General features: G+C 44.5%; 1 protein-coding gene across 3 annotated transcripts in view; it reads right to left on the bottom strand.

Moving 5' to 3' along the window:
• Positions 1-27,454, bottom strand: part of METTL22 (methyltransferase 22, Kin17 lysine) — a 244,005-nt gene that overhangs the window by 17,966 nt on the left and 198,585 nt on the right. For all 3 annotated transcript variants that reach the window (XM_069210541.1, XM_069210540.1, XM_069210539.1), the window contains exon 10: positions 21,421-21,589. In XM_069210541.1, the coding sequence (XP_069066642.1) occupies positions 21,421-21,589 (169 nt within the window). The remainder of the gene's footprint in view (positions 1-21,420; positions 21,590-27,454) is intronic.

Consider the following 27,454-nt stretch of genomic DNA (forward strand, 5'->3'; position numbering starts at 1 on the left):
CGCAGCACTTCTGATCTTATCGCAAGGACAACAATGCCCTACATTTCCAAGGTACTGTTTTCGGGTCTTCCAGACACCGTAGCTGGCCCGCAATCCCACAGTCGGCATGGACTATTGGATTTGTTGTTCACCACACCATGATGGCCCTAGACGGAGCTATCAACTTCAAGGAACTGTATCTTTTAGTTAATTCTTGAAAAATACATATCTTTAACACTGTATATTGGATTTTTCTCATTTTGGTCTTGTTTTACACCGATATATAATGACTATTTTTCGAAAACTGGTGTAGTGTCCTTTTGTAGTGTTTTCAGTGTGTAACTGTGTGTTATGTGCAAATGCTTTACACATTGCTTCTGGGATAAGCCTGACTGCTCGTGCCAAGCTACTAAGGGGGTGATCAGGGGTTATCTGTGCTGGTTATCCCCTTGCTCTGACTAGAGTGAGGGTCCCTACTTGGACAGAGTGTAAACTGACTGCCAGCTAGAGACCGCATTTCTAACACTGGTGGCAGCGGTGGGATAGGACTTGGATTTGCACTTGACTTACAGTGATTGGTGTACAATAGTACCATATCGCAGACCACTATGTACTGCATACAGGCTTTTGGACCTTGGACGTATTCCATCAAGTAGTTGCAGCAGACAACTCAGAGCGCCAGTGTAAGATGGCGCAGGTTCTCTTTGAGTGTGGGGTGGGGGGGTGGGTCTCAGGTTCCATGAGGGTAGCAGTGAGCTCCACCATCCCTGTTGACTGTCTGCTAAGCAACGACCTGGAGACCTCCACCTGGACAGGGGTGGTGCTCAGGTCACATTTGGGAATGTTGGGGTTGCCAACATTGGGCGTGTGACCACTCATCCATGGCAATCAGTCTGGGTGAACAGAAGGACCTGGAGTCTGAAACATTAGCCCAAGTGCCTGCCAAGTGAAATGGAAGGAGGTGTGGAAAATTAGCACCCAAAGTTCCCACAGTCCAGAAGGAGACTGACCTTGAGGGGTACGCCCCGGCACCTACAAGGGAACAAGTAGCTGAACTGGGAGGCCTACCTTAGCTAACCCACTGACAGCAAGAAGGGGGTCCCACCAAGGAGAAGTCCTGTGCAGAGCAGAAGGTGTGCCCTACACTCATGAGTCTTAGGCAGCACGCCAAAGACCAGGCAGCAGGCGCTGATCCCAAGACTCATCTGATCTATTGGGAGAATGGTGTCCTGCATAGTGAACCTAAGGCTGCTGAGCCTGGAACAGCCCATGTGCTGGTGGTACCCCAAAGCTTCAGAGCCTTCCTACTGTGTTTGGCTCATGATGTGCCTCTAGCAGGACATCTGGGGCAGAGCAAGACCGTTGACAGGTTTGCCACCCGCTTCTACTGGCCCAAAATGAGAAAAAATACTGATGATTTTTGTAGGTCCTGCCAGACTTGCCAATCGAGCGGCAAGAGTGGAGGGAAATGTAAAGCTACACTCCAGCCCTTCCCTGTCATGAGCACCCCTTTTGAGCGGGTCGGCATTGACATAGTAGGGCATCTGGACCCCAAGTCAGCCCTGGGCACCAGGTTCATCCTGGTCATGGTGGACCATGCCACTCAGTATCCAGAAGCTAGCAAAAAACAATCTATGGTCAACTTTAAGATCACATCAATACTATCCATCTCCTGCATGATTACCAATCTGGCTTTAGACCATGCTGCAGTATGGAGACCACTACTTTACACATTGTAGATGATGCTTCTTGACCACAGATTAAGATGGCCCTTGCCTACTAATATTGCTGGACCTTTCAGTTGCCTTCAAAACCTTCGACCATCACACACTCATAGGCACCCTGGAGTCTCAAATGGAATTCACTGGCAAAGTCCTTTTCTGCTCCTCTGCTTACTTTTCCAACCAACACATTTGTTCACATGGGCCCTTCCAGGTCATATAAGATCCCTATCTCCTGAGGTGTCCTCCCAGGGTTCCTTAATATCTCCTGTCAACCTTTACATGGACCTGCTTGGTGCACTACTAACAGATAACAGCTTCCGGTTTCAACCACATGCTGATGAGACACAACTGTACTTCAAAGTTGTCTCTTCTTCAGACATCCAACACCTCAAACCATATTTCATTTAGCCCAAGTAAAAATTCCTATTAGTTTCAAGAGCAAAATACTTCCAAGAGCAAAAAACAAGAAACAGTAAAAACCAGGCTCAAGGAAATGAACCTGAACAGCTTTAAATAGCAATTTTCACTGAATGGCAAGTAACTTGGATTCACCCTGGACACCAACCTCACTTGTAATTTACATATTACCAAAAATACAGATACAACCTGGTATAACCTCAAAGTCAAACTGTTTCTTTGAGAAATCAACTTCAGAACTGCCATTCAAACCTTCATACACTCATCTGGTTGGCGATAATGCCCTGCTCTTGGCCTTCAGCGCTCTACACTGGCATTCCTTAATGACATCCTACCCACTGCAGCACATCTCATCCAGGGCTGAAGAATGAAAATGTCACTTACCCAGTGTACATCTGTTCGTGGCATCAGTCGCAGTAGATTCGCATGTTCTGCAATAGCTCGCCATCTGGTGTTGGGCCGGAGTGTTACAAGTTGTTTTTCTTCGAAGAAGTCTTTCGAGTCACGGGACCGAGTGACTCCTCCTTTTGTCTCCATTGCGCATGGGCGTCGACTCCATCTTCGATTGTTTTTCCCCGCAGAGGGTGAGGTAGGAGTTGAATTGTAGTAATAGTGCCCATGCAATGGAGTGACTAAGTATGCACCTATTTAAGGTTGAGATGATACATATATAAATAATTGAAGGTAACTTCCAAACTGCTACAGGCTCCCGGGGAGGCGGGTGGGCACATGCGAATCTACTGCGACTGATGCCACGAACAGATGTACACTGGGTAAGTGACATTTTCAGTTCGATGGCATCTGTCGCTGTAGATACGCATGTTCTGCATAGACTAGTAAGCAGTTATTTCCCCAAAAGCGGTGGATCAGCCTGTAGGAGTGGAAGTAGTGTGAAATAATGTTCTTAATACGGCTTGACCTACTGTGGCTTGTTGTGCGGATAACACGTCTACACAGTAGTGCTTGGTGAATGTGTGAGGCGTAGACCATGTGGCTGCCTTACATATTTCTTGCATTGGGATGTTTCCTAGAAAGGCCATGGTAGCACCTTTCTTTCTGGTTGAGTGTGCCCTTGGTGTAATGGGCAGCTGTCGTTTAGCTTTAAGGTAGCAGATTTGGATGCATTTAACTATCCATCTGGCTATACCTTGTTTTGATATTGGGTTTCCTGCATGAGGTTTTTGAAATGCAATAAATAGTTGTTTAGTCTTTCTGATGTTTTTTGTTCTGTCAATGTAATACATCAATGCTCTTTTGACATCTAATGTATGTAGTGCCCTTTCAGCTACGGTATCTGGCTGTGGAAAAAACACTGGAAGTTCCACTGTTTGATTTAGATGGAACGGTGAAATAACCTTTGGCAAAAATTTAGGATTGGTCCTTAGGACGACTTTATTTTTGTGTAGTTGTATAAAAGGTTCCTGTATTGTAAACGCCTGAATCTCGCTTACTCTTCTTAGGGAAGTAATGGCGATGAGAAATGCCACCTTCCAGGTTAGGAACTGTATGTTGCAGGAATGCATGGGTTCAAAAGGTGGACCCATAAGTCTAGTTAGGACAACAGTTAGGTTCCATGAAGGAACAGGTGGTGTTCTTGGTGGTATAATTCTCCTAAGGCCCTCCATGAATGCTTTAATGACTGGTATCTTATATAGGGAAGTTGAATAGGTAGTCTGCAGGTATGCAGATATTGCTGCAAGGTGTATTTTAATGGAAGAGAAAGCCAGGTTAGATTTTTGTAAGTGAAGCAAGTAACCCACTACATGTTCTGGAGTTGTGTGTAATGGTTGTATTTGATTATTATGGCAGTAGCAAACAAACCTCTTCCATTTACTCGCATAGCAGTGCCTGGTGGATGGCCTTCTAGCTTGTTTTATGACTTCCATACATTCTTGGGTAAGTTGTAAGTGCCCGAATTCTAGGATTTCAGGAGCCAGATTGCTAGATTCAGCGATGCTGGATCTGGGTGTCTGATCTTTTGGTTGTGCTGTGTCAATAGATCTGGCCTGTTGGGCAATTTGATGCAGGGTACCACTGATAGGTCTAGCAGCGTTGTGTACCAGGGTTGCCTTGCCCAAGTTGGTGCTATCAATATGAGTTTGAGTTTGCTTTGACTGAGTTTGTTTACCAGGTAAGGAAGGAGAGGGAGAGGAGGAAAAGCGTAAGCAAATATCCCTGACCAGTTCATCCATAGGGCATTGCCTTGGGATTGTTCGTGTGGGTATCTGGATGCGAAGTTTTGGCATTTTGCGTTCTCCCTTGTCGCAAACAAGTCTATCTGAGGTGTTCCCCAGAGTTTGAAATAAGTGTTCAGAATTTGGGGGTGAATCTCCCATTCGTGGACCTGTTGGTGATCTCGAGAGAGATTGTCTGCGAGTTGATTTTGGATCCCTGGTATAAATTGTGCTATTAGGCGAATTTGGTTGTGAATTGCCCAACGCCAAATCTTTTGTGCTAGCAGGCTTAACTGCGTGGAGTGCGTCCCCCCCTGCTTGTTTAGATAATACATTGTTGTCATGTTGTCTGTTTTGACGAGAATGTATTTGTGAACTATTATAGGTTGGAAAGCTTTTAGTGCTTGAAAAACTGCTAGAAGTTCTAGGTGATTGATATGCAGTTTTGATTGATGTACGTTCCATTGTCCTTGTATGCTGTGTTGATCGAGGTGTGCTCCCCACCCTGTCATGGAAGCATCTGTTGTTATTACGTATTGTGGCACTGGGTCTTGGAAAGGCCGCCCTTTGTTTAAATTTATGTTGTTCCACCACAGAAGCGAGAGGTAAGTTTGGCGGTCTATTAACACCAGATCTAGAAGGTGACCCTGTGCTTGAGACCACTGTGATGCTAGGCATTGTTGTAAGGGCCTCATGTGCAGTCTTGCGTTTGGGACAATGGCTATGCATGAAGACATCATGCCTAGGAGTTGTAATACCATCTTTGCTTGTATCTTTTGTGTTGGATACATGCGTTGTATGATGGTGTTGAAATTTCGAATTCTTTGTGGACTTGGAGTGGCTACTCCCTTTGATGTGTCTATTATGGCTCCTAGGTATTGTTGTACCTTGCGCGGCAGAATGTTGGATTTTGTAAAGTTGACGGTGAACCCGAGTTTGAAGAGGGTTTGTATGATCTGATTTGTGTGATTTGAGCACTCTATGAACGAATGGGCCTTGATTAGCCAGTCGTCCAAATATGGGAACACATGTATTTGCTGCCTTCTTATGTGTGCAGCGACTACCGCTAGGCATTTGGTAAAGACTCTTGGTGCGGTTGTTAATCCGAAAGGCAGTACCTTGAATTGGTAATGTATTCCTTTGAATACAAACCTTAGGTATTTCCTGTGCGATGGGTGTATTGGTATATGGAAATAAGCGTCCTTGAGGTCTAAAGTTGCCATGTAGTCGTGTAGTTTTAGCAATGGCAATACTTCTTGTAGTGTGACCATGTGGAAGTGGTCCGATTTGATGAAAGTGTTCACTACTCTGAGGTCTAGGATTGGTCTCAGCGTTTTGTCCTTCTTTGGTATCAGAAAGTACAGTGAGTAAACTCCTGTGTTTATTTGTGTGTTTGGCACTAATTCGATTGCATTCTTTTGCAATAGTGCCTGCACTTCTATCTCCAGGAGATTGGAATGGTGTGTTGTTAAATTTTGTGCTTTTGGTGGTATGTTTGGAGGGAATTGTAGAAATTCTATGCAATAACCATGCTGGATAATTGCTAGAACCCAAGTGTCTGTAGTGATTTCCTCCCATGCTTTGTAATAATGACCTATTCTTCCCCCCACTGGTGTTGTGTGGAGGGGGTGAGTGACATGTGAGTCACTGTTTAGTAGTAGGGGTTTTGGGGCTTTGAAATCTTCCTCTATTTCTAGGGAATTGCCCTCCTCTATATTGTCCCCGAAAACCTCCTCTATACTGTCCCTGGTAACTGGACGGTGTTGCTTGTGAGGTGCTGGCTTGTGTGCTCTGACCCCGAAACCCCCCTCGAAAGGGCGTTTTACGGAATGTGCTGTAATTCCCTCTGCTCTGCGGGGAGTAGAGTGCGCCCATGGCTTTGGCAGTGTCCGTATCTTTTTTGAGTTTCTCAATCGCTGTGTCCACTTCTGGACCGAACAGTTCTTTTTCATTAAAAGGCATATTGAGAACTGCTTGTTGAATCTCTGGTTTAAATCCAGACGTTCGGAGCCATGCATGCCTTCTGATAGTTACAGATGTATTAATTGTCCGTGCAGCTGTATCTGCAGCGTCCATGGAGGAGCGGATCTGGTTGTTGGAAATGGCCTGTCCCTCCTCAACCACTTGTTTTGCCCTATTTTGTAAGTCCTTGGGCAGATGTTCAATGAGATGTTGCATCTCGTCCCAGTGGGCTCTGTCATAGCGCGCAAGTAGTGCCTGGGAGTTCGCGATGCGCCACTGGTTTGCAGCTTGTGCTGCGACTCTTTTACCAGCTGCATCGAACTTGCGGCTTTCTTTATCTGGGGGTGGTGCATCTCCAGGTGTGTGAGAGTTGGCCCTCTTCCTAGCTGCTCCTACAACGACAGAGTCTGGTGGCAGCTGTGTAGTGATGAAAACCGGGTCTGTAGGAGGCGCCTTATACTTTTTTTCCACCCTTGGTGTGATTGCCCTACTTTTGACCGGCTCCTTAAAGATGTCTTTTGCGTGCCGGAGCATACCAGGGAGCATAGGCAGGCTTTGGTACGAGCTGTGGGTGGAGGAGAGTGTGTTGAATAAAAAATCATCCTCGACCTGTTCTGAGTGGAGGCTTACGTTGTGAAATTGTGCTGCTCTAGCCACCACTTGAGAATACGCGGTGCTGTCCTCTGGTGGAGATGGCTTCGTAGGGTATGCCTCTGGACTATTATCTGACACTGGGGCGTCGTATAGGTCCCATGCGTCCTGATCTTGGTCACCCTGGCTCATGGTGGTGTGAGCTGGGGAGAGTGATGGAGTTTGTGCTGGTGAGACGTTAATCACGGGCTGAGGAGAGGGTGGTGGGGTAACTCTTTTCACCACTTTTGGTTGTGGTGTCTGTTCAGTCTGGAACTCCAACCTTCTCTTTCTCCTAATAGGGGGAAGGGTGCTTATTTTTCCTGTCCCCTGCTGTATGAAGATACGCTTTTGCGTATGGTCCACATCAGTTGCTTGTAGCTCTTCCTCAAACCTATGCTTTTGCATTTGGGAGGTTAGCGAGTGCCCTTCTGTATAAGAGCCTGGAGCTGGGTCGCTTGCAGTTTGTTTCGGCATCGAAACCCTGTCTGCGTGTTTTTTCGGCTCCGAGGTGACTTTTTTCTTTTTCGGGGCCGAAACCTCTCGGCGTCGATCAGCTTCGGTGCCGCTGTCTCGGCGTCGAGCCGTGTCCACACCGGCATCTCGGTGTCGAGGCTTGTCTCCAGCACTTTCTCGGTCCCGAGAAGGCTGCGTGCCGGTGTCTCGACCGGAGTCGGACGACCTCGGCACTGTTTGGGCCTTTTTCGGTGCCGACGGTCGGTCACCGAATTTATGGGTGGAGCCATGGCTGGATGGCAGTGGCGTCCCCTGGGCCTTGTAAATGTGTCTCTGTGTGGTTTTCGACGTCTTACTCACGGTTTGTGTATCGTCGAATCCTTCGGAGTCTGAGTCGTGGATCGAGAAGGTACCTTCCTCTTCCTGTTCCTCGAACTCCTGTTGGGCTGTCGGTGCGGACGCCATCTGAAGTCTTCTGGCTCGACGGTCTCGGAGTGTTTTTCGGGACCGGAACGCACGACAGGCCTCGCAGGTGTCTTCGCTGTGCTCAGGTGACAGGCACAGGTTGCAGACCAAGTGTTGGTCTGTGTAGGGGTATTTATTGTGGCATTTGGGGCAGAAACGGAACGGGGTCCGTTCCATCGGCGTTCTTCAGCACGCGGTCGGGCCGACCAGGCCCCGACGGGGGATCGAAAAACTACCCTGACGGGCACCGGAGCTCTTCGATCTTCGATGCGGTGTGGAATCTAAGTACGCCGATCCCGAACGCAACAATACCGACGAAAATCTTCCGAAATTAGCTAATTTTCCGTTCCGAAACTCGGAGCGACAGGAACACGTCCGAACCCGATGGCGGAAAAAAAACAATCGAAGATGGAGTCGACGCCCATGCGCAATGGAGACAAAAGGAGGAGTCACTCGGTCCCGTGACTCGAAAGACTTCTTCTAAGAAAAACAACTTGTAACACTCCGGCCCAACACCAGATGGCGAGCTATTGCAGAACATGCGTATCTACAGCGACAGATGCCATCGAACATATGATTACATCATCCCATCCTGATGGAATTCTATCGGCTCCCCTTGCAAGCCTGCACCATCTTGAAAATGAGTTACATATAATTTACAAAACAAGTCAGTAGCCCCAAGGGGCAACCACTCTTAGGCTCAAGGGGTGAGCACATCATGAATGAGAGTTCCAAAATAATGTTCAACCAGACAAACTGAGACAGATGACCTACAAGCAAGGTGAAAAGGCCTATCAAATAACCTTTAATCGCGCCCTTATCAAACCCTTGACCAGTATGAGACAGGACAAAGCACAACACATATGACAAACATACATTGAGGTGATCATTTCCTCCTCCATGCACTAAGATTCAAAATGGGACCAACATTCAAAATAAACAGACACAGTAGAGCTATCTCACAATGACAAGATAAAATTTACCACTTCTGCCCGCAAGTCAAAAGAACTCATACTGCTGTGCCCAATTTCCAAGCATGAAAACGAAGTCTCTGGAGATTCGGATGCAAAATCTGCAGCTCCTATTGCAAAATCAGGTTCCCCCTGAGCTGAAGGGGATGGAACCGTGAAAGAAAGAGAGGGCGACCACACCCTCTGGTGCAAGTCTGGCACAAGCAAGGTAACCTTTGCACAGTCCTGATGAGGCTTCCTCAGAAACCAAGAAATCAGAGTGAATGGAGGAAACACATTCAAGACACCGAAACCCCACCTCAAACAGAACTTATCTCCTATGTCTCCTTTAATGAAAACTGCAGTACACAGAACGGCTAGAAGTGTTTCTTCTTTTGAAACTCACAAAGGTGTATAGGAGGGGTGCTGAGAGGGTGAAGATGGATTGAACCACTTAAAGGTGAATAACCTGAGGTATGTGAAATTTGAGTGATTTGTTTTTACGTAATTATGCAAAACAATCTGGAAAATTATGAGAAATTATGTGTAGTTCTACAAATTTCAAATCTGTCACTTAGCATTAACTCTTAGCAAAGAGAAAAGATCTCTTGGATCAAATTTTGTGCAAAAATAATTGTGTGACAATACAGATTGCACAAAAAACAGCCGCTCACATTCTGGTTGGTCACATTGTTTTTGCAATAAATGTTTACCCCGAACAGCTGCATAATTCCTTGACAGGTGTAGTAGCTTAATGTCAGGAATTCTGTGTACAAAGCATAAAGTGAAATTCTCTAAATTACACAAATTACGCAACAAAATGTACATTTCACCCATGCCTACTTAAGATGGCACCAAATTAGATCACAGGGCTACCTATTTAGAGAGCTTGCCAGAATGTTCACAAAAAGTCAGACATCATGACCCCAACTTCTAGACAGTCTGTGTATTCAGACACTGGGGGAGTGAGCCCACACCACCTTGATTGTTGGAGTACCATATCGCAGTCATGTTGTCCATGAGGACCTGCACTGACCAGACGTGGATAAGAGGCACTAACACATTTTTAGGGCCAGGAGGATCACCTGAAGCTTGAGTAGGTATCTATAAGCTGTATGCTCCAAAGGAGGTAAGAGGCCTCTGATTTGCAGCACACCAAGACGAATGCCCCAACCTTGGGAGGAGGCATCGGTCACCACTGTGGCCACTGATGGTGGAGGGCAGAAGAGCTTCCTGCTTGAAGCAGAATTACATGACACAGAGCAGTATTTAACTCAGTGCAGATGTGAATAATCCAAAATCCATCTGTGAATAATAAGAACAAATTAAATAAACTGATGGAAAGTGAAACTGTGATTTCTAATATGGCCTTTGTAAGGAAATGCCTCTTTTGCATGGTCAGTCAAAGTTTTCCGAAAGGTCCTGCTGTTTTTTTTGGAAATGACTACCTTACCTATAAACCCTTAGTAAATGGTACCTTGGTGCCCAGGGCATGTAACTTAAGAGGTTTACCCCAAGGCTTGCAGCACAGGTTGCACTAAACTGGAGGCCCCCCAAGTAAAACAAGTCACCCAGTTCTCCACTGCAGATTGGTACAGCAGTCATACACTGTTAGCCTGACATTGCCATTAAAAGCAATGGCAAAGCCACTGCTTCCCCTGTACATGTGTGTAAGTCACCCCTCTGGCAAGCCTACTAAGCCCTAAAGGCAGGGTGCAATATATGACACAGGCAAGACATGCATTTTACATGTCCTGAGAGTAAAACACATGCAACAACCGCTTTACTGAAGAAAGACTGGGCTGCCCAATTGGTGAGTAAAGGGTTACACGCTGCCCCTCAGCTGTGCAAACTCATGAACGGTGCAAGCAAAGAGCCACTCCACGGTATGAAACAACTGGTTACATTAAGCCCGACTTGAATCTCAAGACAAAAGCTGCCACTTTGTTGCCATTAAAACCTCTGTGACTTTCCGGGCACACATGAAGAATGCTACATGAGACAGCTTTCTGCCCTCCTGGAGAGACGCGCGAACGACTCTCAGGAAGGAGAACAATGAGGGACTGCAGGCCAGGGAGGTGTCAACTCCCTCCTGCATGAAGTCACTTAGGAATTAGCACCAAAAAGGCAGGCTTCAAAGGTAAAGCTGCCTTTGAAGAGCTGATGCGGGGCACTGCGTTCGGGGGCATAACTGAGGTAGGCAGGCTGGCATGGGAAACAAGAGAGGGGGAAGCCAATTGTCAAACTGTTTTCCCCAGGGGCGTGTAACCCTGGGGTAGCCACACCCTTTGGGGGTGGGGGGGGGGGGAGAGAGCTGCACTATGGGTTCAGCAAAGAAAGGCTGCACCGACAAGAACTGCACAAGTCTTTGTAGGAGCTGCAAGGTGATTCCTATGTAGAGGACGTTGCCATAGTCAAGCCGACTGTTGATGAGGGCCTGTGCCACTGCGCTTCATGTGTGCAGAGGTAGCCACTTGAAGAGCTTACGAAGCATGTTGGCTAGTGGGGTCATATATGCATTAAAAAACATTGAGCTGATCATTCGGGGACCCCGGATGTGATGTATTTTGCTTTGGAGGTGAAGGGAGGTAGATGAATGATGAAGTTACAACATAACTTAAGATAAGGACTTCGATTTAGTGCTTGGTATGAAGGAATCACTCAGTGTGTCACAGGCACTTACCATCAACAGAATCTAAAGCCAACCAGCACCAAACTTGCCACCTGATATTGAACTACCAAAGAAAAATAAATCCATGCATTTTTTGATGTGTATATATAACAGGAGTCTGAAGGGTGCCCCAACAAGGTGATATACAAGTCTAATGGCTAGTGAAGAGAGGGACTGTCCCGGCTCAGTCCTGCTCAGGGAGAAGCTGTCTCCAGACCCAAGTCAGGCCAAGAGAACTCCAAGGGCCAGTTGCCTGGCCTCCTGTTCGCAGCACAGGGACACAACAGCTGAAAAAACCTGCTTGGGCAAGTTGGTAGCCAAAGTCTTCAAGCCAGAATTCCGTAGAGACCTGAACACCTGGCTATTCGAACGAGCCGCTAAGACCTGAAAGCATCTGGATACCCTTGAGGGTGATTAGTTATGCTTTACAATTAAATTATGCTGCACACTCAGATAACACACAAGCAAAGGCTGATAGAGAGGGGTTCCTACTTACTTGGTTAACACGAAAGGAAAGTCCACCTCACCTGGTCACAACAATTCACTCGACCTCTGGCTCTCTACTGTATGCACAAGATAAGATTCATAGGGCATTCCACTTACATTATACATCATTCTATCACTCTGCCTCGAGCTCCTCACTAGATGACATTGAGCTGTTTCTTGCAGATATATCCCTCCCCCATCACAGCCAATCAACAATTGGAACTGGAGGGCCCTATAATGCTATCTGAAATTTAAGCGCCAGCCGCTCTCTAGCAAATGGCAAAACTCCTGGCCCTGTTGGACTGCCAGCGGAGTTATATAAGGCAAATTATACCAACTCGCACCTCAACTACATAATCTTTATGAGTTGGCCCTGGAATTGGCAGGCCGAAAAATGTAATTAGAAGTGGAGAGGGCTTACAATAAAATTATGTTTAAATTTACTCACTAAAAGGGAGTTTTAACCCTTCTAAATTTTTGCCCTTGAGGTGGAATACACAGGAGATAGAGACGCACCACTTTAATGAAAATAGCTGGAGTGAGCGCGCTATTTGAGAACGTTGCTATTACTCTTACACTCAGAAGGTGAAAGAGTAATAATATAAAAGCACTATTGGAGGTTAATATAACCACTAAGTACGAAGTGACATAAATAGTAGAGAAACTTTAAATAATCATCTTCTTAGATCTGTTGAAAAACAAAATCCTTGGAAGGTAGGAACGCGCTACTCTATCAAAAACAAGAGGAGGAAGAGCGCGCAAACGTAATGAAAAGCATTGCATGTATGAACACAGGTGAGACAGGATACAAGCACATAAAATGTGAAGAACAATAAATATTTATAAATTGGAACTGGTAATTGTAAAGATCAACAAGGACGTTAAAATAAGTCAAATATATAGAAGGTGGTGCTTATTAAGCCATTGTAAAATATACAATTTACCACATGACAAGAATCAGTTGACTATTAACAGAATTGCCTAAAATAAGGACTACCTACCGGAGAAAGTGGGAGATGACAGGGTAGTAGTAATTGAAAAAAACTCTACACAAAAGCAGGGGATTATCATAATATAGGGAGACTGGCATGGGAGTTAACTTGTTATAGATAAGAAATCTCTCTAAAGATTCAACAAGATACATTGTGAATATTAGAGTTAGATGGCGGACTGTTTTTAAGAAGTAGAAAGGTAGCAGTGTGATAAGAGTGATGAATGTTGGGTAACAAGTATATGACCATTTTTTAACCTTGAGCTTGAAATATTATGAAATTGTTAAGACCATTTTTTCTTGTATTTTATTAGTTAAAGTGAATGGAAAATGTATGTATAAACTGATGAACTTGTCCTGAAGAAGGTGGTGTGAACCAACTGAAAGACCACCGAAACAACAGGTCGACAGTTTTTATAGTGATATGAGAATATATTTTTATTGTGATTATATTTTATTATAAAGGATAAGAGAAACAAATAATTAATGTTAAAATGGTACAAAGTATCATACATTGAAGATACGTTTGGTGAAGTTATTTAAATATTTTGAATATTCAAAAAATAAAAATATAAGAAATAATAAGAAAAATAATGTGTAGAGCATGGTCTCCAAATAGGAATGTTTGGAGTATAGTGACATTGGAAAACAGTCAATAGCCCATTATTTTTTTTCACCAGATATATGGAAAATGTCACTTACCCAGTGTACATCTGTTTGTGGCATGAGACGCTGCAGATTCACATGCTGTGCATTATCCTGCCATCTAGTATTGGGCTCGGAGTGTTACAAGTTGTTTTTCTTTGAAGAAGTCTTTTCGAGTTCGAGACCGAGGGACTCCTCCCTTTCGGCTCCATTGCGCATGAGCGTCGACTCCATCTTAGATTGTTTCCCCCGCAGAGGGTGAGGTAGGATTTGTGAATATACTAAAAGTGCCCATGCAATGGAGTAAGTATGTATGTACATAATGTGTATTATAATAGTATTTATTTACAAATTTACAACTTTCATTCAACTTATAACGGCTACAGGCTCCCGGGGAGGTGGGAGGGCGCATGTGATTCTGCAGAGTCTCATGCCACGAACAGATGTACAATGGGTACGTGACATTTTCCGTTCGATGGCATGTGTAGCTGCAGATACACATACTGTGCATAGACTAATAAGCAGTAATCTCCCCAAAAGCGGTGGCTTGGCCTGTAGGAGTTGAAGTTGTTTGAAATAATGTTCGTAATACAGCCTGTCCTACTGTGGCTTGTTGTGTTGTTAACACATCTACACAGTAATGTTTTGTGAATGTATGAGGCGTAGACCATGTGGCTGCCTTACAAATTTCTGTCATAGGTATATTTCCTAGAAAAGCCATTGTGGCGCCTTTTTTCCTAGTAGAATGCGCTCTTGGTGTAATAGGTAGATTTCTTTTTGCTTTAATATAGCAAGTTTGAATACATTTAACTATCCATCTGGCAATGCCTTGCTTGGATATGGGATTTCCTGCATGAGGTTTTTGGAAGGCTACAAACAATTGTTTGGTTTTGCGAAACTGTTTTGTCTGTCAATGTAATACATTAGTGCTCTTTTTATATCTAATGTATGTAAGGCTCTTTCGGCTAATGAGTCTGGTTGTGGAAAGAAGACTGGGAGTTCCACTGTTTGGTTTAGGTGGAATGGTGATATAACCTTTGGTAAGAATTTGGGATTTGTACGGAGAACCACTTTATGTTTATGTATTTGTATAAAGGGTTCTTGTATAGTGAATGCTTGTATCTCACTTACTCTTCTAAGAGATGTGATAGCTATTAGGAAGGCTGCCTTCCAAGTTAAGTATTGCATTTCACAAGAGTGCATGGGTTCAAATGGTGGTCCCATGAGTCGTGTTAATACAATATTAAGGTTCCACGAAGGTACTGGTGGTGTTCTCGGGGTATGATTCTCTTTAATCCCTCCATAAATGCTTTGATAACTGGGATTCTAAAAAGCGATGTTGAATGTGTAATCTGCAGATAGGTAGATATTGCTGTGAGATGTATTTTAATAGAAGAGAATGCTAGTTTAGACTTTTGTAAGTGTAATAAGTAACTTACAATGTTCTTTGCAGAAGCATGTAGCGGTTGAATTTGATTATTGTGGCAGTAGTAAACAAATCTTTTCCATTTGTTTGCATAACAATGTCTTGTAGTAGGTTTCCTAGCTTGTTTAATGACCTCCATACATTCTTGTGTAAGGTCTAAGTGTCCAAATTCTAGGACTTCAGGAGCCAGATTGCTAGATTGAGCGATGCTGGATTCGGGTGTCTGATCTGTTGTTTGTGTTGAGTTAACAGATCTGGCCTGTTTGGTAATTTGACGTGAGGTACTACTGAAAGGTCCAGCAGTGTTGTGTACCACGGTTGGCGAGCCCAAGTTGGTGCTATGAGTATTAGTTTGAGTCCGTTTTGACTCAGTTTGTTTACCAGATAAGGAATGAGTGGGAGAGGGGGAAAAGCGTAAGCAAATATCCCTGACCAACTGATCCATTACGCATTGCCCTTGGACTGAGGGTGTGGGTACCTGGACGCGAAGTTTTGGCATTTTGCGTTTTCTTTTGTTGCGAACAGGTCTATTTTCGGTGTTCCCCATCGTAGAAAGTGATCTTGTAGGATCTGGGGATGAATTTCCCATTCGTGTATTTGTTGGTGATCTCGACTGAGATTGTCGGCCAACTGGTTCTGAATGCCTGGGATGTATTGTGCTATTAGGCGAATGTGATTGTGAATTGCCCAATGCCAAATTTTCTGTGCTAAGAGACACAGTTGTGACGAGTGTGTCCCTCCTTGTTTGTTGAGGTAATATATTGTCGTCATGTTGTCGGTTTTGACAAGAATGTGTTTGTGGGCTATCAGTGGTTGGAATGCTTTCAATGCTAGAAACACTGCCAACAGTTCTAAATGATTTATGTGCAGTTGTTTTTGTTGATTGGCCCATTGTCCCTGTATACTGTGCTGGTTGAGGTGTGCTCCCCAACCCATCATGGAAGCATCTGTTGTGATCACGTATTGAGGCACTGGGTCTTGGAATGGCCGCCCTTGGTTTAAATTTATAGGGTTCGACCACTGAAACGAGAAGTGTCTGGCGGTCTACCAACACTAGATCTTGGAGTTGACCCTGTGCTTGTGTCCATTGTTTTGCTAGGCACTGTTGTAAGGGCAGCATGTGTAATCTTGCGTTTGGGACAATGGCTATGCATGAAGATATCATGCCTAGAAGTTTCATTACAAACCTCACTTGGTAGTGTTGGTTAGGCTGCATGTTTAATGCTATATTTTGGAACGCTTGTACCCTTTGCGGACTTGGAGTGGCAATCACTTTTTGTGTGTTGAGTGTTGCTCCCAAGTATTGTTGTATCTGGGATGGTTGTAGATGTGATTTTTGGTAATTTATAGAAAACCCTAGTCTGTGTAGAGTTTCTATAACGTATTGCGTGTGAAGAAGACACTGTTGCTGAGTGCTGGTTTTTATTAACCAATCGTCTAAGTATGGGAATATGTGCATATGCTGTCTCCTTATATGAGCGGCTACTACTGCAAGGCATTTTGTGAATACCCTTGGGGCTGTTGTTATCCCAAACGGTAACACCTTGAATTGATCATGCACACCGTGGATTACAAACCTTAAGTATTTCCTGTGCGAAGGATGTATGGGTATGTGGAAATATGCATCCTTGAGATCTAACGTTGACATTTAGTCCTGTTTTTTGGGCAAGGGAACCACGTCTTGAAGTGTTACCATGTGGAAGTGATCTGATTTGATGTAGAGATTCAGCGTTCTTAGGTCTAATATGGGTCTCAAAGTTTTGTCTTTCTTTGGAATTAGGAAATATAGTGAGTAGACACCTGTTCCTTTTTGATGGTTGGGTACTAATTCTATTGCTTGTTTTTGTAACAATGCTTGGACTTCTAGTTGTAACAGGTCTAAGTGTTGTTTGGACATATTGTGTGCTCTTGGGGGCACATCTGGTGGGAAATTTATGAATTCTATGCAATAACCATGTTGGATAATGGCTAGGACCCATGCGTCCGTAGTTATGTTTGTCCAGTGTTTGTAGTATGCAGTAAGTCTCCCCCCCACTGGTGTTAAGTTTTGGGGGTTTGTGACATTGAAGTCACTGTTTGGTTTGACTTGTTTTAGAGCTTTGGAATTTTCCCCTTGCTCTTGGGAATTGTCCACCGCTGTACGAGCCTCGAAACCCTCCTCCTGGTACTGCCCCTGATAGGTGGGTCTGGTTTGTGAGGTGGAAGGCTCTGGTGTTTGTGTACGAAACCCCCCTCTAAATTGTGGCTTTCTAAATGTGCCTCTGCTTTGTGGGGAGTAGAGCGCGCCCATGGCTTTGGCCGTGTCTGTGTCATTCTTTAATTTCTCAATTGCCGTGTCCACCTCCGGCCCAAACTATTGTTCCTGGTTAAAAGGCATGTTTAACACAGCTTGCTGGATTTCCGGTTTAAATCCTGAGCTCCGTAACCATGCATGCCTGCGAATGGTTACCGCAGTATTGACTGTCCGTGCTGCTGTGTCTGCCGAGTCCAATGCGGACCTTATCTGGTTGTTGGAAACTGCTTGTCCTTCTTCAACAACCTGTTGGGCACGTTTCTGGTGTTCCTTGGGCAAGTGCTGTATAATGTGTTGCATCTCGTCCCAGTGTGCCCTGTCATAATGAGCCAGTAGAGCTTGCGAGGTGGCGATCCGCCATTGATTGGCTGCCTGTGCTGCCACTCGTTTGCACGCAGCATCGAACTTCCTACTCTCTTTGTTAGGCGGTGGTGCGTCTCCTGATGATTGAGAGTTTGCCCTCTTCCTTGCTGCTCCCACAACCACCGAATCTGGTGTCAGTTGCTGTGTTATAAACACAGGGTCCGTAGGGGGAGGTTTGTATTTTTTCTCCACCCTAGGCGTGATAGCCCTTCCTTTCACTGGCTCTTGGAAGACCTGCTTTGCGTGCTTGAGCATGCCTGGGAGCATTGGCAGACCTTGGTAGGAACTGTGGGTGGATGCCAAGGTGTTAAATAGGAAATCGTCCTCTATTGACTCCGAATGAATTGCTACATTGTGGAATGTAGCTGCCCTTGATAGTACCTGCGTGTATGCAGTACTGTCCTCTGGAGGTGACGGCCTTGCTGGGTAACAATCTGGACTGTTGTCGGAGACCGGTGCATCATATAAGTCCCATGCATCCGGGTCATCCTGTGTCATCCCCATATGTGTAGGTGACTGCATTGGGGGTGTTGTTACCGGGGACAGCTGTGGTGAATGTAGTGGAGAAGGCTGTGGCGAAAAACCTTGGTGGTGGTGTTTTGTCTCTTGCCACTTTAGCCTTTGGCTGCATTTCTGACTCCTGAAATGCCAGCTTTCTTTTGAGTTTAAGTGGAGGAAGAATTAGAATTTTTCCAGTCTCTTTCTGGATATGCAGCCTCCTTTGGGTATGGTCTGGTTCCCCCATACTTATTTCCTGCTCAAATCTATGTTCATGCATTTGGCTGGAAAGTCCTTGCTCTTCCGTGTAAGAGCCTAATTTCGGCTCTGAGGCTGCTTTTTTCAGTACCGAAGGTTTCAAAAGAGTCTTTTTCGGTTCCGAGGTAACTTTTTTCATATATCGAACTCTCGGTGCTGAGATCGTTCGGAGCCTGAATCTCGACCGGAGTCGGATGTCTTCGGCAGTTGTGTGGCCTTTTTCGGTGCCGATGGTTGGTCACGTTGTTTTCGATGGGTTAAGCCATGGCTTTGGATAGCGGACTCCTTGCGTCTCCTCACTTCTGGCCTGCTCACGGCTCTTCATGGACGATGGGAAATGGATAAAGGGGGATCATTCACTGATAGAGAATGGGCGGCAATACTAGAAGGTCCCATGCACGTTGCTCGTAATAGGAGATTTCGATTAATACAATACTATGTCACACAAAGGGCTATCTTACCCCTGATAAGATTAACAGATACTATAGTCGCACTGATGCTACATGGCCACACTGTCACAGGGTGGAAGCAGATTTGCTAAACATGTTATGGTCGTGTCTGAGTCTACAACACTACTGGACCGCAATCCTGAACCCTTTGACCCATTGTGTGGGCTGATCTGTACCACAAACGTGGGAGACTTGTATCTTGGGATTGTTTCAAAGGGGCAAAAACCTTAAAGCTATGTCCTGTTTCCTAGACTTGAGCTAATTGTTAGCCAAATGCCTTGTAACTCGCAGATGGCGCTTCTCCGATCTGCCGACTTATGGGGTTCTGATGCAATCACCGAGTGTCTGGACAAGAGTGGAGGAAACAGCTGTTCGTCATGAGGACAACCTAGGTCTTCCAAATACCCACTCACGTATAAATGGGAGTTAATCCTAGCAGATCTATACACACCCTTGACCGCAACACCCGATAGCCAAGAGACTCTGGCGCATGAAGCGGCTATTTGTAATGCAACATTTCCCCTTTTGACCACAACTCCGAACATGGAGTGAAACCCTGCAGACTGTAATCAATCATGTACGATAATATACTAGTTGATGCTACTGTTGATATCGTGTTTTGGAGATGCTTGTTGCGAGGACATAGTAACACAATTAGTGTCCAACTGAACTTAATAAGAAATGTCCTAGATTTGCATGACTTTACCATTCCCCCTTTTTATCATATTGTAACTGTCTCTATTAGATCAAACTGGTATTGCAAGTTTTTGTCTTATCCCTTCTTACTGACTGTAAGTTAATGTATATCGCATACATGTATTATTTGTGTGCTCCTTACTACGTTACATGATTACTGTATGCATTTCAATATAAATGAAATAAAAACTAATTTAAACAGAAAATAGCCACGCTTTACAAATCCTATTTGATTGATTGGTTGATTGAATTCTAACTTGATTTATTGCCATTGTGGATGGATGAATGCTTATAATAAGTATGTGACATTAGACACTGTATTTTGTTATATTTTTTTATACCCAACCGCTTCCCCCAATACACATCCATTAAGGCATACATGGGACCTGTAATACAAGTTAACATTACCATAGGTACACAATCCATTTCCACATTAGACAATTTAGTAGTAAGTGTAACATCATTTAACCTTCCACACATTTGGACAAGATTTTGGCATGTTTTTGAGGACATCTTCTTGCTATGTATACTGAGCGTTCCATTTGGGCGCACCAATCAACTCCACGTCTCCATTCTGAGATCGCAGGAGGGTAGATGCCTTACAATGCACCGCCACATCTCGTTTGGCAACCATTAGTGCGGTACCCAGGAGAGTTCCGTCTGCGCGGGAGGCCCAAACCCCATCATCCACCCCAAGCAAAACCATGCGTGAGAAAGAGGATAGGGTCTGACCTAGGATCAAGGAGAGTTTCTTTAGGATCTTTTCCCAATAGTTCACTATAACCGGGCATGACCAGGCCACATGGAAAAAGTCCGCTGGTGATTGAGGGCAGCAAGCACATTGTGGGGAGGCTTGCAGACCTGCTTGGTACAGCCTATCCGGTGTAAAATAATCACAATGTAGATAATATAGTTGTATCAACGATAACTTGGTCGAAATTGTAATGATTCTAGGAGTGATCAACACATCTCACCAGTCCTCGTCCTGTGTTGGATCACCAGAAAGCAAGCTTAATACAAAATAAAATATAGATTTAACAGCAGTTTAATAGCACACTCATAAGTAGCCCAGAAGTGGTACTCTGCGGAAACACCCCTGGGGTCTGCTTGGTTAAGAAAATATACTATACTAATGGGGAGAGCTAACCATATTTTTTTTTAAAGAAGGGGTAAACGTAATAAGATTTGCAAGATATGGGATTAATTAAAGCGTGTGTTGTTATGATTTTTTTAATGGGCATTCTAGAATTTTTTTAAATCAACTCATTAGGATTACCTGATTGATACTGTATGTCGAAATAACCTGTCTTTGCAGATGTTTCCATAAAAATACATTAAAAAAATATTTTGAAACCATAGAAATAATTAACATTGTTTTTAAAAAAATGTATTTTTTCATGTTCCAGTAAAACAATATTCAATAATTTAAAATATTTTCTTTATTTTTGGAAAAGTTAACTATTGTGTTGACTGTTCTCAATGAGGCACTCCCAGCTTTTAAGATATTGTTAACGTATGACAACACCTACACACATCCAAATTCTGGAGCACAGCCTAGATAAGTAATCTAGGGTGCCAATATTTGCAAGGCCTGATATTAGAGATTGAGAATGAGCTAACAGTAACTGAACTATATGCTGTTAAGAAAGCTCTGTAAAGAATGTGTTTGAAATAAAAAAAAGTAATGTATTCTATGTGTACTTTATAGTGATAAATATAAGATTTGATCCGTTTGATCCCAGTATAATTTTTCCTTGGTCTTCTACTGTGTTAGAAAGCCTGAAAACCCTACTCTCAGAATTCTAGCTCGGTACCTTCTGCCATTACTAATGCTAGTATTCAGACATGCACAAAACACATCATAAATTAGAAACAAAAGTCACTTACTAAATGCTCTATTCGTTCGTACAGAAAAAATTGGGGGAAGTTCGTTTTAATTGGCTCCACAGTGAATTTCATCTTGCCATCAACCAAGCTCTCCATATTTTTCAAACAATCTTGAAAATGATTGTAAGCATCACATGTTATATCCATATGTCGCAGTGTGAAGTTCAGTCTGCAAGAAAATAACAATTATTTAAGAAAATGCCCTACTTGAATTTGTTCTGTGTCATTTACCCTTGATTAAATGTGTGTTGTTCAGAATGAATACATATTCTAATTCATTGCAAATTTGACAAAATAACTTGCAAAGTATGTTATTTTTTATGTAATAAGTTCTTTACTGAAACTAACCACACAACATTAACAAATTATGCAATGCATTAAAGCTGTTCCAGAGGATATACATTTTCAACTAAAATCAAACTTGTGTTGCAAAGCATTTTAATGCAGTGTGCACTGGTGCTTCACATGTTCAACCCTTAAGTGATTTTATCTTGAGTGGTCACAATGTTGTGGGAGATGAAGCACTGATCTCAGTCACATTCCATAAAGTACCATGCTAAATTCTAGCATATTGTATGTCCATGAAACAGCCGGCATTAAAAAGAAATGACTTATCTTCGGTAACGCTTTATCTGGTAGAGAATCTATGTAGCTGTAGATTCCTTGCCTTGGAATAATCCCCAGGCGTCAAGCTGGATCCATATTTTTTTTGTGCAGTACCCCTACGGGCCGGCAGGTGGCGTCGTACAGCTCTGCATCAGCCATGCTGAAAATGTTGTGCACGGTATCTATACAGGCACTACCCCCGTGTGATGACGTCAGCTACTTTGGTCAACTTTCCAACCCCGGACCGCAGATCCACAGTGAGAACTGACCATTAGTGTAAAAAACTAAGGCCTGACAAGAGTGTCCTTTATACTGCAATCGGCTCACAGAGTTGGGAGGATGGTAAGGTTGATGAGGCATCCGCGACTAAACAAAGTCTCTGCAGATAAAGTGTTACCAAAGGTTAGTTACTTGTTTATCTTCTAGCCTCAGATTCCTCACCATAGTATCAATACCCAAAAAATGCCTTCCTGGAGGCATTAAAATGTCCTGTAGGACTGAATGGGCGAAGTACCCATTACGATGGGCTAGATTGTCCAGAAAATAGTGTTTGGTAAATGTGTGCAAATATGCCCATGTTGCTGCCTGATAGATGTCCATGACAGGGACTCCGCTGTGTTGCAGATCTTGATGCTGAGCACCATCCATCTTGAGATGGTCCATTTCTGCGTGGTCTCTCTTTCCTAGCTCCTACATGCTCCAGGAAGAGTTAATCGTTCATCCTGGAATCTTCTGCAGTCAAAGTAGGACAGTGCTCTTTTTGGGTCCAGATAGTAGTCTCTCCTCCTCTTTGGAGGGGTGTGGCAGAACAAAGAAGGAAGGCACAGCGATGTTCTGACCTACATGAAAAGGAGTCACAACCTTCACAAGGAATGAGGCACTTGTCCGGAGTACCGGCTGATCAGAGTAGAAGGTAACAGGGCAATTTTACAGAGGCTCAAAGGGTGCACATATCAAGATGAGAACAAGGTTCAGATCCCACTAGGGCATGATGAAAGGCCTGGGGGTAAACTTGTGCTACAAGCCTTTAAGAAACCTAGCCACAACAGTTTTTTTTTTTACTTTATTTTTTATTTTTCAGTGTTTTAGAATACCACACAAATATGTGCTCCCACATGAGGGAGTAAGCAGTCTACTGTTTCATATACTACACGACTAGAACAAAACATAACGAGCAGTGTTATTATGCCACCACATATACCATATGACACCAGAACATGGAAGAAAAAAACCATGTACGATTACGGGTTATGGAGCGAGTGAAGTAGGGTCTTGAGGTTCCAGTGTCAGCAGGTAGTCCTGAAGGGGCTGCCAAACGTCTTTCAGCCCGGAAGTGGGCAGCTGTAGGGACGCAAATAGTTCACTATTAGTATCACAACACATTAAGCTTTTGATCCATGCTGTTGTTGTAGGAGAGTGTTTGCTGACCCAATGGATCGCTATTTCCCATTTAGCTAAGTAGAATGACTGCAACATACTGACGTAATGATTTAGGTGTGTTCTGGATGTAACCCACGGGAGCTAGTAATGGGGTGGGTTCAAGAGCAACGTGGGTCATTAGGCATAGTTTATCAAACTCCTCTCTCCAATATGGCACAAAACTGCTGCAGGTCCATGACACATCGGCAAAGTCAGCGATCCCTTCTTGACATTTCAGACACAACGTGGTTCGTGCAGCGTCTATATGTGCCTGCTATAGAAGGTGCGAAGTATGCTCTGCGTACCAATTTATAGTGGATGAGCTTATGGCGATGATTGAATGAGACTAGACGTGTCTGTACACAGCAGGAATATCAAACCTTGTCTGTCAAGGGGTGGCCCAAATCGGTCTCCCAGACGGCTCGGAGTCTAGAGCCTCAAGTAGGTAGGAGGTCCAGGCAAGTGTGATAAGTTTGGATATTAGCCTATTACCCTCACCATCCGGGATTATCAGTGTTAGTGGGGTAAATTCATCTGGGGCGAGTGGGTATAACGGGATTTATCTCTAAGCGCAATCTGAAGGTGGCAGAGTGCAGAATGATCCATCTGCGTGGCATTCCAGAGGCTGTCACTGTCCTATGGGAAAATAAACGTGTCCATCGAGGAAGAGGTCACCAACGGTGAGTAGGGTGAATTTTGTCAGGGTGTGCTGCGCCACTTTTAAACCCTAGTGATAGGGAGCCAGGGGTTTCTAGCCAATGGAAGTGTCAGAGTGTACAGAGTCCGGCCCCTCCAGCATCCAAGTGAGTTTACACCAGGCCCAGCAAGTGGTGGCCAATGGTTGTATGTCCTGTGGGTCTGAAGGCAGTAATGTTTTCAGTGGCGGTGGAGCAGAAAAAGTACTTTTGAGGTCTGGAGTAGGGTATTTGTACATCAGTATGGTGCCAATAATGGGCAAAATGGCACTATGCAACTAGGTAATATAGATGGAGACTGGGAACTCAGAACCTTCCCCGTTCATGTGGTAGCACCAGGAGTCCCAGCGACCTGATGCTGTTTCCCGCCCATATAACTTGCAGTAGTATACTTCGCAAAGTTGCAAAAAATGCGTTGGTGAGTGGAATAGGATTGCTATGGAAGAGGTACAGAAAATGGGGAGCACTATTATTTTCATGATAGTGATACCTCCTGCTATGGATAATGGGAGGCAGATCCAGTGCTCAACCAGAGTATTCAGGTGGTCAATTGCTGGGCCATAATTCAAGCGTATCATCTGTTCCTTGCTCAAAAGAATATAGATGTTCAAATATCGGACTGTATCATTGCACCAGGCCAGACCCGGGTGGTGGCTACTGCGAGCTGAAATAGTTCTTATTTGGCCCTTTTGACTTGTAGACTGGATAGCAATCCGAATAGAACCTCCTCGTGAAGTAACGGACCCAGGTTTTCACATGGGTGTTGTATATAGCAGAATGTCATCTGCATAGACAGAAAGAAGTAGCGGGCCTGGTTTAAATTGCAAGTCTCTGTGTAGGTGCTTTTCCTGCAGGTGTCACACCAGTGGGTACATTGCCACTATAAACAGCAAGGGTGAAAGGGGGCAGCCTTGCCGCATCATTCTGGTGATTGCAAAGGGGGACGACACAGTGTACCATTTTTTTTAACCCAGGCTTTTGGTTGGGAGTACAGTAATACAATTAAGGAGGAAAAGTAGCGCAGGAAGCCCATTTTGCTGAGTACAGCATGTAAAAATGGACATTCTAGGGAATCAAAGGCTTTCTTTGTGTCTAATAGCGCAACCACAGTGGGGACCGTAGGGGAGATCCTATTAATGGCTGAAAAGAGTGTTGGTAGATTAAGGGCGGTGGAGCGGTGTGGGACAAATCCCGAATGAGCTGGGGATATGATCTGGTCCATGAGGAGTGTAAGGCGGGTGGGTAAGTGATCGTCCTGGTCTCTATCCCTCGTCATATCGGCATGCCCTAGCGTACTTCACATCATAGTGGGTTTCTTGCTCTGCAAGCTCACGGAACTCTGCTAATAGAGTAGCCTGGCAATGGGAGTTAGCCCCAGTGGATTGGTGGACCTCTGTGTGATCTAGGTCTGCCAGTGCCTCCTTGACGCAGGACAAGCTTCTCTGTCACGCAGTACTCCGGAGTGCTTAGCCAAACATATGCCCTTGATATATGCCCTGAAGGCTTCCCATAGTGTAGCCTGGGATCGTACAAAGTCTTTATTAAGTACAAAATATTCAAGAATGGCATCACGGATTTCTCTACAGAAGAGTTCCTCATGCAGTGCCATGCTGGGGAATCGCCATTGGCCTTCGGCGCCCCCCCAACAGAAATGCATAAGGCCATTACCACAGGCGTATGGTAAAAAAAAGCATCTGTGGGAGGTGTATGATATTGTGAAGCCACGGCATGACCATGTGTTGTGAGGCACTGAATAAAGGTACAGACAGGAGCGGTGGCATACCATAGACGCCAGGGGTCTCAGAAGAGGTACATGTCGCACAAAGTGTGGAGTATGTGGGGAGAGCGAGGCTTCTCTGGAGCGTTCTGGGCTGTAGTGTCTAACGAGACATAGAGAAGCATGTTGAAATCCCCTGCCAGTATCATGTCCTCCGTGTCAATACGGTTGTTAGACCTGGCATCCATAGGCGTGCTTCCCCTGTCTTTTTGCCTTCTGGCCTCCTGTTTTTATGGTGTACTGGATTTTGTTTTGGTTAGTTTATTGTCGCTGCGCACTTTACCACTGTTGACCAGTGCTAAAGCGAAAGTGCTCCCTGTGTAAATTGTACAGGTGATTGGTTTATCTGATTTACTGGCACCTCCCTAGTAAAGTGCACCAGAGGTTCCCAGGGCCTGTACATCAAATACTACTACTGGGCCTGCAGCACTGATTGTGCCACCCACATGAGTAGCCCTGTAAACATATCTCAGACCTGCCACTGCAGTGTCTGTGTGTGCAGTGTTGCACTGCTACTTCAACCTGGCAAGTGTACCCACTTGTCAGGCCCAAACCTTCCTTTTTACTACATGTATGTCACCCCTAAGGTAGGCCCTAGCTAGCCCCATGGGCAGGGTGCAGTGTATTTAAGAGGTGGAAGGGGTTCTGGTGTGTTTTACATGTCCTGATAGTGGAATCCTGCCAAATTCAGTTTTCACTACTGCAAGGCCTATGTCTCCCATAGGTTAACATAGGGACTGCCTTTAAATATATTTTACATAGGTTAACATAGGGACTGCCTTTAAATATATTTTAAGTGCAGATTCCCATTAGGAGCAGATAGCGGTGGGAAGTTTGGGGTCTCTGAACTCACAATTTAGAAATATTTCTTTTGGTTGAGTTGTTTTTTAGATTGTCTGTCTAAAAATGCCTCTTTTAAAATTGGGCATTTTCTTGCTTAATCCTTCTCTTCCTCTGGAACCCCCTTCTGGGTCAGACTGACAGTTGGGCTGTTTGTGAATTCCTTCTAGACAGTGACACAAAGGGAGCCGAGGTGTGTCCTGCATATCCTGATGAGTCTTCCTGCAACAGAGCAGGGAGGGAAGAGTGACACCTGCACCTAAAAGGGATGTGCCTGTCCTCATACAATGTAGTCTCCAACCCCCTAGAGTGTGTCTGGGGCCACGCCTGGGCAAGGCAGGATCTCGTTTTGAAATCTCAGAAACGAGTATAAGTAGTGGTCCCAAAACCCCAGACTTTTAGAACACTTCTGGATCAAGAGGAACCTCTGCCAAGGGGAAAAGCGGAAGAGCTGGAGGAGGAGTGCTGCCCCTTTGCTGTGTGTGTTTGCTGGGGTGGCCTGCAGTTGCTGCTGCTGCTTTAAAGAGGACAAACACTGGACTTTTCTGTGCATCCTGCTAGTGAAGTTTCTCCACAGTCTTGAAGTAGAGCTTGCATCCTGTTGGAAGTTTCAGGGATATCAAGATTTCAGTTTCATCTGCCCACATAACTGGGAACTGTGTGTTTTGTGCTGCAACAGAAGACAAAACACCACAAC

The sequence above is a fragment of the Pleurodeles waltl genome, chromosome 10 (genome assembly GCF_031143425.1).
Source record: "Pleurodeles waltl isolate 20211129_DDA chromosome 10, aPleWal1.hap1.20221129, whole genome shotgun sequence".
Classification (NCBI taxonomy): Eukaryota; Metazoa; Chordata; class Amphibia; order Caudata; family Salamandridae; genus Pleurodeles; species Pleurodeles waltl.